Here is a 20,828-nt window from a genome sequence, read left to right as displayed (position 1 = left end):
ACTCCAGAGAGCTCTTCGAAGTCAACTCGAAAATGAAAAGTGGAAAAACAAAAAAAATTATTTTCTCCTAAACAGTGTCAGAGTTTGGAAAGTTTGGTATGAAAATATAGGTTTTCGAACACGCTGAATCTATTGAAGGCAATTTCGAAAGCCTATCTCCGTTCGTTTAGATTTTCACTCTGGAAATGGCATTTTTCAAAAATTCCAAATTTCACTTGAGAATTCGTCAAGACCGAACGGTTGCGCCGAGATGGATGAACTTCTCAGATTTTTTACTAGCAGAATTGCTCTATCAGAATATGTATCACATGTAGATCAACGATAATTATCCTGGAAGAAAAACTACTCGAAAGCTGACCTTCGAAAAATTCCCAAAAAGTTGGGTTCAGTTAAAACTTCCTCAAGACCGAACGGTTGGGCCGGTGTGGATGAAATGTCGAAATTTATCACTAGAAAGGTTGTTCTTTTAGTTTTTAGTTAGTATCACGTTTAAATCTACTATGATTTTTTTCTGCAAGATACCTAACTCAAAATTTGAAAAATGGAAAATTTCAAAATTTTCTGGTAAACAGTATTAGATATCCGAAAGTTTGGTACGCAAATATAGGTTTTCGAACACGCTAAATCTATTGCGAGCAATCTCGAAAGCCTATTCCTCTTAGTTTAGAATTAAATCGCCGAACTGGCTTTTTTGGAAAATTGCAAATTTCCATCTGCGATATCTCCTGATCAAATTGGGATTTCCGGTTATAATAAATCAGCTATTCTTCATATTTTATCGAATGATGCGCTGTTCTCAAGTAATTTGATATTACTTATATCTTATCTTATATCTTTGAAATTCCAAAAATGGGGTATTTAGGGTAAGTGCAACTCCGTAAGATTCTCAAATGTGTAGTGTGTAGTGGCATAGATCCAGGTTGTTTTTCTGAGGGAAATTTTAAACTACAACTCAAGATGGCTGCAACTTTTTATCTAGGCCGGAAAGGAGAAAACAGTAAGGGAAAAAAGTGTTTCTTTTGAACTCAAGGCTCTATAGTTAAAATATATGTACCAGTCAAAGACTTACTCTGTTGGTATCATAATATATTACAACAAGTTAAGACAACGTTTTAACACAGAAATTTTCAGTGAAGATCTATTTACCTGTCACCCTGTACGAGTTTTTGCGACCTGGCCCTCGTACCTAGCCAGATGCACCTGCGTCTTCCCCAGACGTTCAATCTAATATCCCCGTGTACATCAAGTGTATACCTACCGGAAAGGAAACCTAGTTGTGGGTTTCACATTCTCCGACGGCACCGGCTTCGAAATTCTGAATCGAATCGACAGTTGGTAGTAAACTGTTACTAGTGCTGGAGTCGCGTTCATTGGGCATCATCTCCGAAGCGCACCACGGAACGGGTTTCTTGTTTGTGTTATTTCTCTCGCTATAGTCTTCGTAGTGTCTCTTCTGCTCCCGACATCTTTCGATTATTGTGATTGTTCTGTTGATCTAGACCTTTTGGATTATTATCGCAACAATAAAGTAAGTGAAGGTTCCCTTTGTTTACGTGTAATCTTGACTGTTTCGGCGAGAAATTCCTTGTATAGGTGTGACTAGCGATCAGGTTGTCGGAGGTGTGGATGTTGAAACAGAACAGACAGCTGACTTCGATCTGCAGAAGTGGTGGTCCGTTCTTGTTTCTCTACGCTCGATTTCGTCCCAATCGAATTTTACAGAAAACCAAAGTGAAATGAAACAAAATCTATTCACTTTTGATTCTCATATATCCTCTAATGTATGTATTCTACACGACTCTGCGTTTTATTCATTTTTTTGTCGTCAAAGTAGGTAACAGTTTATCGGTTTGAGTGCGAAGCATTTCCACAACATTTTTCTAACTCGTCTGAGTGAAGCATCACATATTGGTGTTGTTTGTTGTGTGCAATAGTGTGCATACTTCGGGTTTCAATAGATTAATGAATTCCGCTTGCAACAGGTTGAATCTTGCAATAATGTCATTTCCAGTTAGATTCCTGATTGATTCTTAGGACATACGGATCATTTAGAATAACAGATGTCTTGTAGTGTAGTTAAGAATTCAACAGCGAATGAAATTGTTGATGTGGAATCAATCGTATTTTTCTTAAAAACGTTGATTGGATACCAGACTCATTTATATGTAGGTATGACTAAGCACACAAATTCGAGATTGTTTTTCGTCCATTTCTTCCTCGAAAATGGTAATAACCTGCTTTCGATTTATTCAGGATAATGTTTTTGTCGTATCAGTTGGAAAACTGAAAAAAAATTAAATTTGTTTAAGGTAGATACATTTTGTGATTCAATTTATTCATGTGTTCAAATGAAATCATCTGGATCATCTTCAATTATATCCGTTTTTATGAATAAGTATTCATATTCATCGTGATTCAAATTCCACGAGTATGAAGAATTGCATTTTGGCTATTTCTTCTCAGAATTTCTATACCTATTGAAATTTTCCTCTTAATATAAGGTCTCAACTGAAATCTACGGAAAAACTTATTGAGATCTTTTTGAAATATCATATTTCTGTGAAGAAAATGTGATCTTCTTATGTGAGTTGAAACTATAAGTTTCAAAAATGAAAATAGGCATTTTTTTCAGATTGGATTGATTTAAATCAGTTTATTATTGAAGTATCCGTTTTATCAGAAGGGGGATTTAATGATCTATACAAAATTCAATAAAAAAAACTAAAAATAATTTTATTTATTGATTATCTACTACCACTTCTAGATTCATTCTAGTTCCCCAACTAATTCTATGATTTACAGACTATTTCCGCAACTCATTTAAGCATTAATAAGTTGAATTTTTCACATCAAATATTCCGAAATGCAAAAATAATGCTTATTTATGCTGTTGTCTTAACATAGTTTGAAAATTGACGCATAAATTGATCGGTATCCAAGCCAACAGAAGTGTAGGAAGTCAAGTTTACGAACCCTGAACAGATTCGATGAACTGCTTAATAAGTGGTAGAACTAAAAACTCTAGTCCATTACTAACGACATCGTTCCAGGAAATAACTTTTTTCTCTGAGCTTCGGCAAAATTAACAATACCTACATATCCAGTTGAAATTTTCAACGCTGATTCACGACTTAATAGATGATCCAATTATTCGTAATAATGATTAATTTCGTGTCTGCATTACGTTATTACTCTCTGGCTAGGTATATCATTTCGAAGGTGCTCTGCGTGTTGGTATTTCCTTCAGGATTCCGCTTACCAGATGGCCTATGCATAGGATCTGATCAAATACTGCAGTTCAAAAAGAATTTCAACTTTTCGAACAATTACAAGACATGATCACCTGAAGATGCACTTATGATGGCGAAACAAAGAATCCATCCGTTGATGTTTGAATTCAGAGCTTGTATTCGACATTTTTGAGTCCTCAAAATGTTTTGTACAATATAAAGTAGGTATAGGAAATGGATATGGACATACCTATTGCATTTTAAGCTTTTCTGTAGATTGAAGTAGCAAATGCTTGCATGGATTCTCTTTTGAATGGTGTTAGGAAGAATCTTCTTTTTGAGTAGATATTTCGTCCCAGGCCTCTGTTGATCTTTTTTGAAATACCAGTTTTCCAGTCAATGGTGACTTTAATGTGAGATCCTCACAGTTTTGACAGGTGCTTCTTCACAATTTAGAACTTTCCATTGCAGAAGCTACAAGTGGATTCAACTTCGATATGAATTCTATTAAAGTTAATTTATTTCTATGAATATTATAATCAACCCCCAAATGCATCAATATTGATTAGTGTAATTGTTTCTTTTATTCTAATGAATATGATAAAGTTCTTTGAAAAACAGATATAATATTGGTGCAGTTTATAACGAATCATCAATATATCTATCACTAATGAAGTTTCAAATCTCGATCTCATATCGTTGTCCTTTACTTCTCATTTAGTGATAGTGAATATGAAGTTATATTATCTCATATACAACAACTCTTCTAGTTGCATTGAACTGAGTTGAAATTGATATTAAATGAACTAGAAAATTACTTTGGTGATAATTGCTGAAACTGAAACTATTTTAGTGATTCATTCGATCATTTTCTTCATTACTCTATCGAACATCGTAATAAGCAACAGTTTGGTAATTGTGTGTTTGTGTGAGAACAATTATTTTCCTTTTATATTCAGAGGGTAAGGTTTGCAATGAAAAATTCCCCGCTTGAATTCATTTCCACACAATTTCATTCAAAACAAAACACATCTTGTTGAACTTCAATAACTTCTACCGTAGGCAAATACATAATTATGTCATTATCATTTATGTATTCAATTATAGTTCTCGCTTAGAAGTACCATCTTACTCAAAAAGGATCATTGCATGGACTCAGAAAAAATAATATCAAATTGAAATGTGATTACTCAATGTAGGTATTATTTTTGTGCCTAAAGCAAACAACAAGTACAATAGCTTAAAATATTTATCATTTTACCAAAGCGTGTACTATTCAAGATCAATCGATGCTCAATAAATATTTGCTTTTATGGCGTAGCCATTCCATTCACTCTTTTTATGAAAGAAGAAACATAACTGGATTTCTAAACCTGAGGAAAGTTGAAATTCTACTCTTATATTTGAATATTAATTTATGAGTTTCACCTGAAATCGCGTATGCGTTTTGTATATTTTCATTTAATGAATCAATAGAAATAAATTTCAGAAAAAAGCTCATTTTTTCTCGGAATGAAAATGAAGGTATAAAAATTGAGTATGATATCTCACATACAGCTTCTCGATTTAACCTTCATCCCCACCACTTCACGGTGAACCTTGACAATGGCATTACCCCCACTTATTCAGGATCAAGATTATCCTTGCAACCTTTATTAATTTTATTCCGTTATTTGGCAACACTATTCAGTTTTTATCTTCATCTCGACGAACAAGCTACATGAAATTAACCTTCCGATAGTTACTGAAAAAAGTTGGTGAATCCTGAGGCAATGAGCATTATAATTTCTTGGAGTGAGTATGGACTATGTAGAATTTCCAATATGTTGCTGATGAAAGAGATACGGAACATAAGACGATTAGTTGAAAATTTGAAAAAATAAATTGTAATAGAATAGGTTTTCATCTCATAGTTCGAAATGATTAATGGAAAAAGATATCCTACTGTACGATTCAAGATTAGGGATGAAGCTTAGAAAATTTCAAGACATTGAGTAGATAGATATCACTCAGTATTGAGGTTTTAAACCAAGGAAACTCTTGGAATATTCGTACTGAATTTTAGATGTTATGTTAATTCTTTATCCATCCTTATTCGAATTTAAAACAAGTTTCGTATGCTGTGGAAGACAAATGAGAAGTTTTACGGTTTCCTTGACCCTGCCCGAGCCCTACTGTCGACAAAAGTGAGGATTTATTTGTTTCATCCTAGGTTATTTCCTTGTTTTGAAGACACTTTCCGCGTCTTCATATTTCATGGTCGAAAAATTAAATTAAACATCATAATAGGACTTCTGGTAATAAGGATCTTATCTCAAACATAAGTTGGGATGATATTTACTTGGGGTTCACATCAACAATAACGAGGAGAATGTTAATAATTGTGGTGTACTCTAGATGAACGTGATTCGGTTCGAATAATAAATCATAATCAATTCATTGAACTGTTGTTATTAGATAAGGAATTTATTTGATATTGAACACAATTTTACATGACGATTCTTGTTTTAATCATCTTCCAATAGGTATTAAGGAAATGAGGATTTTTCAGAATGAAAGGAGTAGCCATTTGAATCTTTGATTGTAAATAGGCTCAAGATTATTGATGTTATTCATATATATTATCGCGAATGATAAGAATTTGGAGGCCCTGAAATGGCAATAATAATTTGATTAGTTCAGAATTAGTTCCCAGAGATTAGTGAATTCGAAGTTTTGATTTATTTTGTGTGTTTTCGAAAATAATAATCAATAATCCCCTCAAAGGAACACTAAATTATCCGAACCATAGATTTCTGGCAGAGCTGTCTAGAACTTGACTGTCCTCCCTAAAATAACCTAATATCAATTGTTGAGCAGTGTATTCCATACTTAACATGATGAATTCGAATTATTCCACTGCAGGAGAGGATTGAGTAATAAGGATATATCTAGATTTTTTGAACCATTCTTCCATCTCAAGTACATTGTTGTGTTCCTATTAAAATAATTTTCTTGATACGCTCAAGTTCATATCGAAGTCACGATCTGTCTATTTAACGAAGTTATCTACAGCCGATGTGTAGGTGTTTAAGACCCCACTTCGATATCTGCAATGAGGTTATGTTTCAAACAATGGAAAAGGAACTCATGCGTCTTTTTTCAAGTTTCAAGTCACGTTATCGAGAATGAGAATGAAATTGAAACTTTGTACAGGACGGTCTATCCTCTCTACTGCTTAACTCTAGAGACCAATTTCTGTAGGTGTTATTCAGGTTATTGAGTGCATCGGAGTGAATCGGGTAGTAATTATGATCATTTTTCCTCTCGTCTGTTATAATTTGATTTAATTGAGCTACCAAAATTGAAATATGTTTATAGTGTTCTGGAACATCGTATGGGATGACCTAGAAGGCTATTTAATGGTGAACCCAGAGAAGTCATTTGGGTATACGAGGATTTTCAATTTGATTTCAAGGTTGATTTACGCTCACTAATTGTCCTCAACATACAGAGCCAGCCAAAAGTGTGAAGCAAAATTCATACCTTCGAATTTCATTTGAAATTCTCCGCGTTTTGAGATAGATATATAAAACCCTTTGAGTCTCATCCCTTTTAAGGAAGGCTGGTCAATTTTGAATCAAAACTTCATTTAAATCTAGTAACTATTTCCTGTTTCAAATGACTGGGTTCGTAACTTTGCCTTATTACTACTTTCATTATATACTCACATTCAATGACAATTCAGAATAGCATTTTTCAAGTAAAGGAAATAGAGTGCTGGGAATTATATTCCTAACCCTTTTTTTCTCTGTCTGTTTCTTCCTTTGTGAGACACGAAGTATACATTCAATTAATTACGAGATTAATTAGAACCTGGGAAACTTCTAGCACACACATGTATCTATGTATAAAAATAAAGAAAAATGAAATACCTACATTGGTATATTACATAAGAGAAATTATGACTTGCTAGTTGACAACATTTCATTTCTTTGTCCATAGCGAAGGATAAATAAATGAAGAATTATATAATGATAGAATACAAGCAAACAAATTCTGTTGGCTTACTTCTATCAGCCATATTCCATATAAATATTCATGAGCTACCTGCAATAAAAATAGACGTGAGTAGGTATGTAACAAGAAGTAACATTAAGCAGTCATTCTATTCCAAAAAGAGAAAATTTTCGAAACAATTTCAATGTCGAACGTGCTCGCCATAGGAACTAGAGTCACTATGCCAGAATTCGAATTTCTCATTTCCTAATACCTAATGCAGATATTACAGCATTCGAATTTTTCATTTTCTTATACCTAATGCAGATATTACAGCTTCAATTCAAGAAAATCCTGTCGAACTCTCAGGATTCCCGATAAACCTCAATTCATTTTCATAATAAATATTTATATAACAATAAACGCCTGTACCGTTAGGGACAAGAATTTGTTTGTCCACTGATAATAGAAGCAAACTCACTGAACTGTGGGTTATTATTAAATCTCACAATAGGTTTGTTTGGTCAGAAAACATAAACCACCGTTTTGTGCACTCTGCCAAATGTAATGTATCCGCATCTCATGTTCACGGTGGAAAAACAGCTATTTCATGCATAAGGTGGTTCTGAATAACAACATTTTCCTAAAGCTTCTGTACTTCCGGTAAAGTAAGAAATTCTGTGTTGATTCCAAAGATATTACACACTTGCAATATCCTTGGTTGATCTGCTTTGGATTTTGACAAATAGAATCCAGAGGATCGAAAAGGATGAATAGTAAGGAAAGCAGATAGAATGTTTTGTTTGGTTACATTTTAATGAATACATAGCCTCTTTCAGATTTGCGGTAAGCCATGAATTTTATTTTGGGATTACACTCAAGGTTTCTGCATTGTCTGGGTAACCATGATTATTGTTTTTTGTCTAACCATAATTTATTCGAAAATCCATCGTTGATTATTGCCTGCTGAAGAGAATACCAATTTTTTTACACGAAAGCTTTTCTGGATTCATAAAGTCTAGCTCAATAACTCTTTTTGCACGTTACAAATAGACATAATCGAACTCTCTAGATATTTTTCAAGAAATTCATCTAATGCAGGAGAAGCTGTTTGATGATACTGGATTATTAAGAGTCTTGTTTACTCCGGCAAAATTCAAATCTTAAACCACTCCTGGGAGCGGGTTTTCTCCTAGTAATCAACTGGAATGCTCCAGCCTAAGAGGTTCTAGGAACATAAAAGAGAATTAAGATAATAATGAAAAGATAACCTGTGCTTCTTTATTTGTACAATTCCTATCATATAAAAGAAGGTACTCAAAATTCCGTTGTTGCATCACTTATAACAGTCACTTCTTTCAAAGTCTGTCGCAGTTCCTTGCCTGCTGATAAACTGTTTATCTCGTGTTGAAATTTTTGAATGCCGAAAGACCACCTGTATGTCCCAATAACATAAACTCGGTTATCGTAGTTTTATTTTCGTTGAAATTTATAATTTCAGGAGGGCATATTCAAAACTTCTTGGGAGCATGTTCTTGAATTCACTCCATTATTTCAAAATGTATACCCCACATCTTTATGGGACCCCCCTTCGTTAGTACCTCCAATTTAGGAACAGCCTGTGTAAACAGGTTTATTTGAGGAGGTATTATATTTTTGTGGATAGGTGTTTTATTCATAAATAAATATGAATTCGATTCAGAATATAGGTAGCTCAAAAAATGATGTTCGAAATTCAGGAAATCCGATTTCTACCAAGGAAGTTTTATTTTAGTACCACACTTGCTGAATTCATTCAACGAACTATCATACAAATCAGGCAAATTCATGACCTGCATACATCTCCATAAGGCGACGAAAATGCGGTTTTAAAATTGAATTATTCACGACTTGTCGAGCGTTTTCTATTTATTGAAAAACGAATTAAATGAAATGAATACAGAGCTTTCAGTTTTATTCTTGGAATGCAAATAATTCTTACCCCCAGTTTGTCAATGATTAATTGAGATATTCTAAAGGTAGAAGTTTCACCACCTCTAATTGAACAATGTGTTTTTTTCAATTTGAGTACCTATGTCATATTTTCCACTTCATAGAAGGAAGATCTCTATATTCCAGTTTGTACACATATTATCCTTATGAATCTTTCACCTGGTGAAGATAAGACAGAATAAATAACGTCTGAATTATTTCTAAAAATACGAGCGACAATCAATGCCTAAAATATTATGCGAAAAGAAAATATTTGTTTTGAATTCCATGCTAATAATCATTGACAATTAGATTCACCTCTGGAGAAATTTCATTGACTTTATTTGGTCAGACTGTGAATAATGAGGTGCTGTTTGCGAAGGTATTTACCTACTACTATTATGATGTATAATATTCACATGTATTAAGTAGGTACAATGAATATAAATTGCGAGGTAACACAATTTTAATCTTTTAATAGTGTCACACTGATTCAAATCCTAATTTCCTCGGAGCAGATCAAACCGATGTTTGTGAAAGAAAATATTGTTGATGTCAATGAATTTTATGGACACTTATTAATTGTATTAACAGGTGTTTTTGATATCAAGTTTCAAGTCCATGTCAGTTAAATATAACTTTTGTTATTTTTGTATTAGATATTCCACATAAACAGATTAATTTTTAAGTTATGGTCTATCAGCTCATTGGGGAAATGTAAATAAAAACTTTTCTCTATATTTCTGAATGGAAAAATTCATTTGTTATAATCAACTGGTGTTAATATGAAAGATGCTAAATTGATAGATGATAAAGGAACAAATGTATTTCCCAGTGTGGTTCAATAGTGGTATAGCATACAGCATAGTTGAATATTTTCCTAGAAAGAAGATTGTTTCCTCATTTCCGCATCCGTTTCCTATAGCTAGTTGCAAAATCCATCTTAATGAGGTCAAGTTACAAAACCACCACGTTTTATGTTGGTTTTTCGTTGATAATAATTAACTATAAGATATAATATTATCTCATACTATTCCTGGAAAGTCCTGGTAGCTGTAGCTATCGCATTTCCTGAAAAATGCATTCTCTTCTCTATTCCTTATAAGTTCGTTGATCTGGAAATTGATAATATATTGAATTATACTATTCAGACAGATATGAGGTGGGGATTTTTGTCCAGGACCTAAACCACCTGCCACCTGCTATTCCTTATTTATATTTTTTTACCGGAAATTAAAAAAAATACCCTCCACCCATCCTAGAGGGTGCAGGAAAAACTACTCAATTCAGCATGAAATGTTGCGTAATTTAAAATAAGAATTGACCTGTTTGAGCTTTTTCCACAAAATGGTATATAGCAAGGATATGAATTTCGAGCGTTAGGTATTTCTTACTCACTCTGTAGATTACCTTTCACTGTAGAAGATCTTACATGTATAAGCCATTACTTCTCAGCCGGATTTGAAGATTCACTTGTCAATCCTAGAAAAAAACAAAGCTTAATTATCAAGTAATCGAACCTACTTATAAAATACGCATACCAGGTCGTAAATGAAAAAATTGAGTAGGAACTCTGAAATCATGACGATGAAAGTACCTACGGAATGGAAGGTCACTCTGAACAGGCATGTTTTCTGGATGTTTCCTCGTTGTAAGTGTTGAAATGTCATGTATTTTTTCAGTGATTTGTGTCCAATGTGATCGTAATCATTGTTTTTTTTTTTTTCATTACAAAACGCTCCTATTTCTCAGCTACTTTTGTGCGAAATTATTCATTAGAACATGAGAATGTACTTTGCTGTATAACAAATCGCAAATTATTCCATTTCCCTGTTACACAAATCCTAAAATATATTTTCAAGATACTTTATTATTATGATTATCCTAAAGATAAGAGTTAGGTGTTTCTGATCGATTATATTGGTATCTAATTACATGAAACAATGGACTCATTAAAGAGATGTTCCTATGATGACAGTTTTCACATTATCTATTGAAGAAAAGTAAAAAACTTTACCTTCATTACACCTGTTAAACAGTGGACCATGAAATATTGCGCTAAGTATATTAAACAAACGTTAATGTTCTGCGAATGACGCAAGAAATATTCATTCTTAATTAGGTAAAGGTACACATTTCCTGATAAAATTTACAAACATATCCAGCTGAATGGTTCAATAAATCAGGAATCAAATAAACCATGTTAAATTCTCGACTTAATTTTTGCAAATTGTTCTTTCGTCTTCGTTTACTAGGTATTGAGAGTTGTAAGATAGTTGATTTCTGTATATCAAATTTTATTGAGATGTAGATGTCAGATTAATATAACTTGTATATAGGGGGAGCTGTACCATCAGACAGCGCTCATAAGAATTGTAAAAGGCAGAAATATCATGAGACATACTCGAACAGTCAGATTAAGATATAACATGTTAAAGCATGACGAAAGGAATATGTAGTGCGTCAAACTTTTCGTATTATGAAGGAAATTATTCCAGAAAAACGAAAAATATATAATATGTCCGTTTTCTCAAGCCCAACTCACTAAAATCAGTTTTTCTTTACAAGTTTTCTCCGAAGGAGCTGAGAACTGATGCTCCAAGGATTTGCAAAATCCTATTTCGTTAATTCCTCGACTTGACACAACCGGTATTTACGTTTAAAGTTTGCATTCTTTACCCGATTCGTTAAGCTAATAAAAATTGTTTTCCTTTCAGACAAGCAACACGGTTGACGTCACAAGGAAGCTGAACCCCGAAACATAATGTAACAAATCTCTGGAGGACCTGAGGCTATAGTTAAAATTCCGATAAGTTCGTAATCTTTGGACGTTGTTGTGATGTGAAGTTTGGAACCCTAGTGAAGCACCAACCACCTTGAATCACCGGAAACCTCGGTCTAGTCTTATTTCCGGCTATTGAAACGTTTCAGTGAACAGTGACATCTCGGGTATTCGAACTTTTAAAAAAATGTCGCCTACTGACGAGACTATCGAGGATGAGATCGACGCTGCCCTACTGGATTCGATGAAAAACGGCAAGAGGGTGCCTTCAATCGAGGCCTTGAACAGCGAGATGCCATCCAGGGAGTACCAGAGGGACAAGGGCAAGAAAATCATCAGGATTTTCCTGAACAAACTGAGACTGAGGAGGTGCGCCAGTGCCACTATTTCGAGGCCCGATCCTACCTACAAAGTGGCCTATCTCGGCAACGTCGTAACCGGTTGGGCTAAAGGTGAGATGATCTCATATTCATCTTTTTTTCTAAATGGTCACTAAGAAACGCCTTTGAGGCACTGATTTATTCTATCAGTTGCTCAGAATCTATGCGGAATCCGAATTTGCATTTGAGCGAAGTGGCTTGTTTTTACTGTAAGCGTATAATTTTGTAGTACTCCGTTAGTTTCATTGAAATTCCAAATTAAAATAAAATATTTGACCTTTGTTCTCGAGTTGATTGAATCTGTTTTGTGAGAAATATTGGGGAAATGATTTTTCCAGAGAAACCAAGTAGCTTTGGACTTACTAAAGTAGGTACTTTAGCAAAACACATACATTCATAAGGACATATTTACTGGTCAATTTTGCATAAGAAAACATTCATTTGAAGAATGATTTTTAATTGATTTAAGATCTTATCTCGTGAAAAATTTGCCAAGAACGTTTGATAATTTCCTTTCGAAATCTCATCAGATATGTGTCTTCTAGATACGAAGGATACGAGACTATATGTTGTTACAAAAATATGCAAATACTCACCACTCTCAGCTTCTTTCACATTTTGCAACAAAAAGTACCATACTTTATGCTCCCGGCCATAATTATATTATCTAATAAGCCTCGCTACCCATAACATTAAATTATTCTTCGGTGTCCATAAACTAATGCCTTTCATTAAGACCAGAATTTCCTGGAATTGGTTTCTAAAACATTACTTCCACGTCTTATGGCGATGATAATTATATGCTTATAGACATCAAACCAAACAGCCAGAAATAAAAAAAATATTATCGAACTGTTTGGATGTCAGTTCGCATTTATGTTGTGTAATTTTTTGTTTTGGGTATTTGCATAAATTGACGATTCTTTTAGCATAATCTCAAGGATTCGGTATCGTCCTGAACGTTGTTATCTTTCGAAACCGTGAGATAATGTCTAGCGATATTAATTGGTTGCGAAGCTCAGTTATGGCAACGAAAGAAAATTCTGTGAAGTTTTTACTTTTTTTTTTCGTTGAATTAATTTAACCAAAAAAGCTGAAGTCCCAGATATTTTTTTAGTGCCTTATATCTACTTTGTTTCTTCATTTGAGTTTTGAAAACAGGACAGTAATAGCAAACTCAAAATTTGATATTATACAAGAAAATTGTGAAATTGAGTATGTATATAAATAAAGCGATGAAATTCTGAAAATCAACCCAAATCAAACGATGAAACAACCCTATAAAGTAGTGAATTCTTAGTGCTGAAATTATGATGTCAGAGAAAAATCAAATTGCAGTATACACATCATCCTGACATAAATTTCTTTCAATAAGTATCAGATCTAGATAGTGCTGGAAATATTAAATATCGACAGGCATATTAAGTTTAACTCGTGCATAGAGGTTCACCTTCATGCAGGCTTAAAATCTACAAAAATTCAAAATTGTTGAGTCAATGAATGAAACATCTCGAATACTCTATTTCACATCGTTACAGTTACTCAAAATGAATAATTCCAAGGTTTTGCCAAATTTAATCAAGAAAATGGAACAATTAAATTAAAATTGCCTTGATTGGTTATAGAATTAGATGATTTATCTGTTTTCGTTAGTATGATTTCCTGAGTTGAATGAAATACTGAAGTATAATTGGCAAACATCCAGAATATCTCACGTCGGTTCTGTAAATTTTGAAGGATTGTTCAAATTCAGAACCACACTGGCCATATCCACCCAAGTAACTTATCTAAAGTTATAAGGCTGCCAGAAAAAAATATTTCAGAAATATGAAAACTACTGGGAAAACTACTATGAAGTAGCAGTTTAATATAAACAATGAAGTATCATTATAGCAATACATATCTACGTCTTTGTACTTCATCTAACATTCTAGGATGTAAATATATTCATGCAGAGAAAGTGTGGGAAAATCTCTGTTGGTTAGTCTGCAAATGTGAAGAATGCGCTTGTCATTTGTTGAACTCTTGTTCTTGAGAAATTTTCACAAGGATTTCAGAAGCGAATGGCTATTATTCGAAAATGAAGCCAATGTAAAGGTTTCGCTTCAATTATTTTGAAAAGTAAAAAGAGAAGAAATTCGAGTAAGTCATATTATGCCTCACATACTCATCTATACCTACTTGTTTCGAGTACAATTTGCTTAAATCTATCTTCCATAGTTATATGCTAATGTTTCATTTTGGTTCCAAAAGTATTCACAAGCACCTCATATATAAAATTCGGCAGTCGTATTTTTTTATAGGCCTTTCAACCCATGAGATACCATAAGTATGTTTAATTGCTAATTAAGGAGCTCATTCGAATGTATTTAATGGATTTCTGCTTACTAACAATGAATCGTTTTTCTGTTGATAACTTAATGGGAGTGAAAACGTGATAAAAATATGTGTGATAGGGCCTTGAAATGACTGTGATGATAATAGAAGAATGAGAATAAAATTATGAATACATAGAAACGACTGAAAGTAAGACCACTCCGAATTTTGTTCTAGAAAAACAGTGAACTCGAGTATCAAAAATCACATACCCATCACAAGTTCATGCCAAAAATATCTTGAACTTATGCATCTACTTCTTGTATACAACGCAATCCTTCAACATAAATACTCATATAAATATTTCGGCAAGCTCATTTGATGATGAACCATTATATCGAGTGATTCTTGAAACATTTTTTCCAATTTTTACACATATCGACTGTATTTATTTTCATAAATTGATTTCGATCTCTTTATTCATAAACCCCATCCGAGGAAACCTGAAACACAGAGAGGGATTGATTATTTTCCTTTGTTATATTCATTATGCGAGGTAATGAAGCAAAAGTAGCACTTAATCAAATTTGCTAGAAACGTGCTGTTTCTGCTAAGGTCAGCATATTCACCAGAGGAAATGGAAAACTGCCTCAAAGCACGCAACTACAATTGGGATTTCCATATCGTGAAAATGGGAAATTGGGTTCACACGAGCACGAGTAGAGTCCACGATATTCGTAAATTTTTGTGAAATATCTATAATAATTTACAATAGCAATATTTAGGTATTATAAGCAATGAACAATGAACCCATGCAACAACTGTTCAAGAAAACATAAAATTCTTGCACCTACATACTTATATGAAACAATTGTTCAGAATTATGAAAACACCCAAAGAAACATTATCTACAAAAAGAGACGCATTTTCTGATAAAATGACCATTTCCTTAAGGGGATTACTTCCTTTTACAACGATTTAAAAATAGATTGTGCAATTTAACAAAGTCATGCAGCCGTTCGAATTACGTTAGCTATGATTATCATTATCTTTTATTGAATTATTCACTGATTACCAGACGTTCAAACAAAATGGGTCAAATACCCATTAGGAAGCTGTGCAAATAAACTGTTGCTTGAGCTGTTCAGACTGTGGTCTTAGAATTACAGAATGAGTCCACTTGATGAAATATAAATGACAACTATGTAACAAAAAATAATACACAACGTTGCGCATTTCAAGCTTAGGTAAATAAGTTTCGAAAAATCAGTTTCCAATTTTCAAAAAAGACGGAAAAACTAACGTTCGAGTATGTACTCTAGGTGTTATAGGTAAATAAATGAGTTTTCGTGAATTTCACTTCTCAACTCCCATTGAAAATTATTATTGAACATGAAGTGAGTAAACCTATTTCCCTTTTATGCTCATAATTGCATACTGATAAACTCGTCAACAAAACTGTCGAGGAAATGTTGGTAAAATGAAAAATGGTGGTTTTTTCGGTCTCAAAGAAACAATAACAATATTGTATACTTACCTATTCTTTAAACTTTGGTTTTTTCGATTCATAAAGAAGCAAAATTTAATTTCAATTCGAAATGTGGTTTTTGATTATCCCTTGTTTATCATGTAGTTACTCGAAAGATCCACCCATAAAATAAGTATATAGGAACAAATCAGGACATTTATAGAGGTTAAATATGCAGAGAAAGTTACCGTGAACTTCCTACAGCTATTCCATCTTTATTTCATGCAGGTATTACAAAACAATTAACATGACGAAGACTATAATAATACGCATAATTTTATATCGAACTGGTTCTTGAATACCTGCAGCACTACCCTGCTTCCATATGTCCATATGTGGACAACTTGATCTAAACATGAACTCATAAGAGACCACCTATGACTGGCTGTATAGGCCTATTTTAGTATATAGAGACATTTGATTTGCTGTGCAGAATTTCATCGTATCTGTGAGAGTTCACATCAATTTTTGATTTGCAATACCAAAAAATGTCATCCATGGAAAGATTTGTGATGACGAATGAATGTCACATTTATTATATCTCGAAAGCAAGTTCCTTCATGTTGTTGCCTGATGGTAATGAATCCAACATAACCAGTATGGACATAGGAAAACACTCATAAACCACAGAATCATAACTTCGAAGAATTGAGTTGTTGAAAAAAGTGCTGGTAAACTGGGTTTACCTCAATTGTGAACCTACCTCATTTCTATCGCATTGTTTTAAAACAATGCGAGTAATTATAACGTTATTCGAGTTACATAAACAACGACATTAGTATAGTTAATTAGTTGTAACTGTTATAGGAAATGCATGTATGTCCCAACTGCGTTTTGCCTTTTCAGGGTCGGTAAAAAGAAAGAAAAAAACGGGAAAAGTAGATAACAGAATTATTCTACTCCAGTTAATTGAAAAATCGAGCAAATAATTCTAAATTATTTCCTTCTCTTTTAGTTCTTATTGAGCTGTGCATATAGAAATAGAGAATTTAGAGTATGTATTTGGAATTGAAGAATTCTCAAAGAAGCAGTAGCAGTGCTTACGGAAAAATTAAGGATTCTAGAATTTTACATGCAATAAAGGAAGCTGCAGATACTTGATGATATTTCTCAATTTATTCTGTGGTATTAATTAATGATAAATGTTGATTTTCCACTGGTTAGTCCTGTATAATGAGAAAATGATACTGTTGATAGGAATATAAGAACCTAGGTATTCGTAAAATCGTGCTTTCCATCTATTAAATTCATCTGACGAACCAATCATTCTATACTTTACAGGAAAAATGGATTTCCAAAGTAAAATGACGATATTTACATTTCTTTTGAAAAATATTGAATCGTTTCAATAATTTTAAATGCTTTCAATAATTATGCCTACTGATTCTAATTTCCATACTATTTAATCTTAAAATGAACATGGTCTCGATGAAGTCATTAAAACTGTCGAATCCGAGTAAAATACCGTAATATATGTGGGCGAACCTATAGGTGCAGTTGATTAACATAACATTGATGAACGTCATTGAACTAACGCTTCAGTTAAGGTTCAATCATTTTAATTTTTTCCAATACCCCTGGTTGGTATTTTTTAAACCTTTTGACCATTCCTTCGGTAGCCTCAAAATTAAAGCTTGTTCCTTATTTAATGAGTTAGATGGCTCTTTTCGTAGAAAGACCATAATAATGCTCAATGGAGCAGTGCTTGAATAATTATCTTACATTATACAAATAATAGTGATTGACTTGCCTTTGGGGAAAAGTTTTTCTTGTAGATCAAGGTTTGTAATGTCACATTTGGAAAATTATACCTCCACCGATTGAGCAGAGAAGTGTTGAGATCGGCATGTTCAATGTCTCTGAAAATTGCAACCGCTAAATTGCAGTAATTACAGGGTCGTTAAGGAATCTTTAACAGTCATTTTGGAACACCGGTTATTTAATTCCTCAACCCATTTCCTCACTCTATTAATTACCTAGTGCGGAGGTTGTCTACAAAAGACATCACAAAGCCTATCAATATTCATACTATCCACTATATTCGGATTTTTTTGTTTCAACGGAAGCTGGATCTAGTTGAAGGACAGGAAAAAAAGATTATGATACGAAATAGTTCAGTGGGTCACGGTTCGCAAAATCTGTATGCAGATATTCAGATTGTATTCACATTGGATGCCAGTTAATGTTTGATGGAATCTGTATAGATTTCACTTTCTCGCGTGACTTTGAAACTGGGTGAATAAATGAATAATTTCATGATGAAGACTTGTCTACCATACCCTTCAATCGTTGTTATTTATGTCCCAATTATGTACCTGAATTGATCTCGATAAAAAACTCATATTTCCTCAAATGTCAGAATTTAAATTTGGGAGGAATTTGATATTGTATGGCTGAAAGAGTGGGTAATCTAGCTAGAGATGTACCTAACCCCTATTTCTAGAACTTATAAGTGTGTCTTTATTTTACTTCGACAACATATTGTTGATATTGTTTCCTCTCCATTTCAAGTTATTTCTTTCTTTACAGGTGACGGTTGTGTCGAAAAGCCTCTAGCAACACTATGGCGCAACTACACTCATTCCTCCAGACCTGAAGTCAGGATGACCTTAGCAGTGAGCAATGGCGGACTAAAAGCAACTACCAAAGATCATGGACTCACAGAATACTGGGCTCACCGTCTCACATATTGCGCAGCACCAGACCAGTTTCCCAGGTTATTCTGTTGGGTATACAGACATGAAGGCCGAAGGTTACGCCACGAACTACGATGTCACGCTGTCCTATGTTCAACACCCTCTATGGCGAAAAAAATAGAAGGTGAACTGAATCAAGCATTAGCAGTGGCCCTTACAGAATTCCGCAGAGACAAAATATCCAGACAGAATGCAAGGTTATCGCTCGCCAATTCGGTTTACGACAACCCAACGATACCCAGACGAAAGATTCTTCTGAGCACGGGTTCTCACAGCTACAGGCCACCCTTGGAACGCTCCAAGTCCGCTCCGAAACTGACCATGATCGAGGAGTCCATCCTGGAGGAGGAAGAAGAAGCGGCAGGGTCAAGAATGGACTACGTTAAGATCTTACGACACCACGACAGCGCCAGCTGTCTCTTCGACAAACGAAAACACATATACAGGGACATCGGAAGGAAATGCAAATCCTTCACTGTAGTACCTGTCAACGAAGCCTGTGATGAAGAAACTAGTGATAAGGAAACCCTCTCTAGAACCATATGTCATCAACCTGACATAACGGAGAATTTAAACGATTCGATCAAGAGTAACGAAGCGAAGACCGACTTGATTCTCGACAGTTTGCTGGAGAATCAAATGAAGAATGATCTATTAGAATCCTGCGAGAGGGCATGGTATAGCGCCCTTGGAGACAAACCTGACCTTATACCTCCAGACAGTGACGAAGGTTCACTCTCCAGTGGATGCGAGTCTGCTAGCACTGTGAATTCTGAAGTCGACCCAGTCTTCTTTCACGCCATAGAAGAATCTTCGATACCGGAAGAAGATGAAACCTCTAAACCGGACAAAAGAAAGACTGAATTAGATTTTAAAGTGGGATGTAGTGTCTTAGCGAGGGTAAGAAGTTTCGAATCAGGCAGTACAGACAGTTTGAAGTGTCGAATTTTCAATAACAACCTGTACAGCAATAATATACCGGCGAATGATGAAGTTTCTTTGGTACCTGTTGGTGAGACCCATTCGGATTTCAGTTCTTTGAAAGTGTTCAAAAAGAAAACAATGCTACCGAAAAGTTTGACGATTGAACCGAGGGATTCAAAGGGAGAAGAAGATGCGGCTAGTTCTTACAGCGATGAAAGTGGATATGAAGAAGAAGAACCTGCTAGTCCTGTTGCCAACATCATTTCAGTCTAAATCCCAAGTTTATGTATCAAGAAATTCAGTGGCTTCATCTTTAGAAGAATAAAGAGAGAGATTCAGTTATCTCGCTTGTTGACTCGTTGTTTCTCTGTTGAATTTCAAAGATTTAATACATGCTTGTTAATGTAACATGCTATTAGTATCAACCAAATATTAGATTCTTAATATACGAATACTGAAAACAAAATCTTCGAATATTACGTTTAAAATAGTCTTCTTTATATGATACTTGTAGGTGTATTTCCGAATATCGAACTTACTATAAAATATGTAGATATTTTGATTCCCCAGTTTCGTTTCAACATTCCCTTCGACTAAAGCAGTGGAAAAAAGATTTTCGATTGTCTCAGTAGATGATCATTTTACTATGTAAAATAAATTTTTGAAGATTGTTCGCTAATGTAAGAGTAAATATTGTACAAATGTAAATATAATTCACAGAAATTTATTTCATGAAGGATGTTATTTGTGATTCGAGAAGGTATTGTGAATATGCAATAAAAATTGAATTAGGAATTTGGTTTTTTAATTCTTCGTTCTCAATTTTGGTCATTGCATGCTAACATGAGTCAGTGTCTCAAATATCTTTATCGCAAGGATTCGTTTATCAGTTCATCAGTGGTAAAGGGACAAAGGATATTATCTTGAATCTCGGCTAGTCAAACTTTTTCCACTTCGTTTGCTGCTTATAAAAACATGAATATCAGTAGTATGAATAGTGTTAAACAGACGTACTCTATTCCA

The 20,828-nt window shown here is 34.0% G+C and overlaps 1 protein-coding gene across 3 annotated transcripts; it reads left to right on the top strand.

The window, feature by feature from the left end:
- The first annotated feature begins 1,248 nt into the window (after positions 1–1,248).
- LOC123312476 lies at positions 1,249–20,600 on the top strand. Of its 3 annotated transcripts, none has more exons than XM_044896922.1 (3): positions 1,249–1,528; positions 11,897–12,413; positions 18,715–20,600. In XM_044896922.1, exons 2-3 carry the CDS (start codon positions 12,149–12,151, stop codon positions 20,076–20,078), a joined length of 1,629 nt encoding a protein of 542 aa, XP_044752857.1. In that variant the 5' UTR covers positions 1,249–1,528; positions 11,897–12,148; the 3' UTR covers positions 20,079–20,600. The 3 variants fall into 3 exon arrangements, with proteins under 3 accessions (XP_044752857.1, XP_044752858.1, XP_044752859.1); XM_044896923.1 differs by lacking the exon at positions 1,249–1,528 and adding an exon at positions 4,898–5,024; XM_044896924.1 differs by lacking the exon at positions 1,249–1,528 and adding an exon at positions 10,812–10,830.
- Positions 20,601–20,828: the final 228 nt, after the last annotated feature.

Source organism: Coccinella septempunctata, chromosome 4, assembly GCF_907165205.1.
Source record: "Coccinella septempunctata chromosome 4, icCocSept1.1, whole genome shotgun sequence".
Lineage (NCBI taxonomy): Eukaryota > Metazoa > Arthropoda > Insecta > Coleoptera > Coccinellidae > Coccinella > Coccinella septempunctata.
The sequence above is the reverse complement of the archived record's forward strand: the minus strand, read 5'-3'. Positions and strand labels throughout refer to the sequence as shown.

What these genes read in the sequence shown, in the direction of transcription:
- LOC123312476 (XM_044896922.1), top strand. Translation starts at nt 12,149, where the DNA reads ATGTCGCCTACTGACGAGACTATCGAGGATGAGATCGACGCTGCCCTA. An exon ending in CGTAACCGGTTGGGCTAAAG is followed by an intron (nt 12,414 to 18,714) that starts GTGAGATGATCT and finishes CTTTCTTTACAG; the next exon opens with GTGACGGTTGTGTCGAAAAG.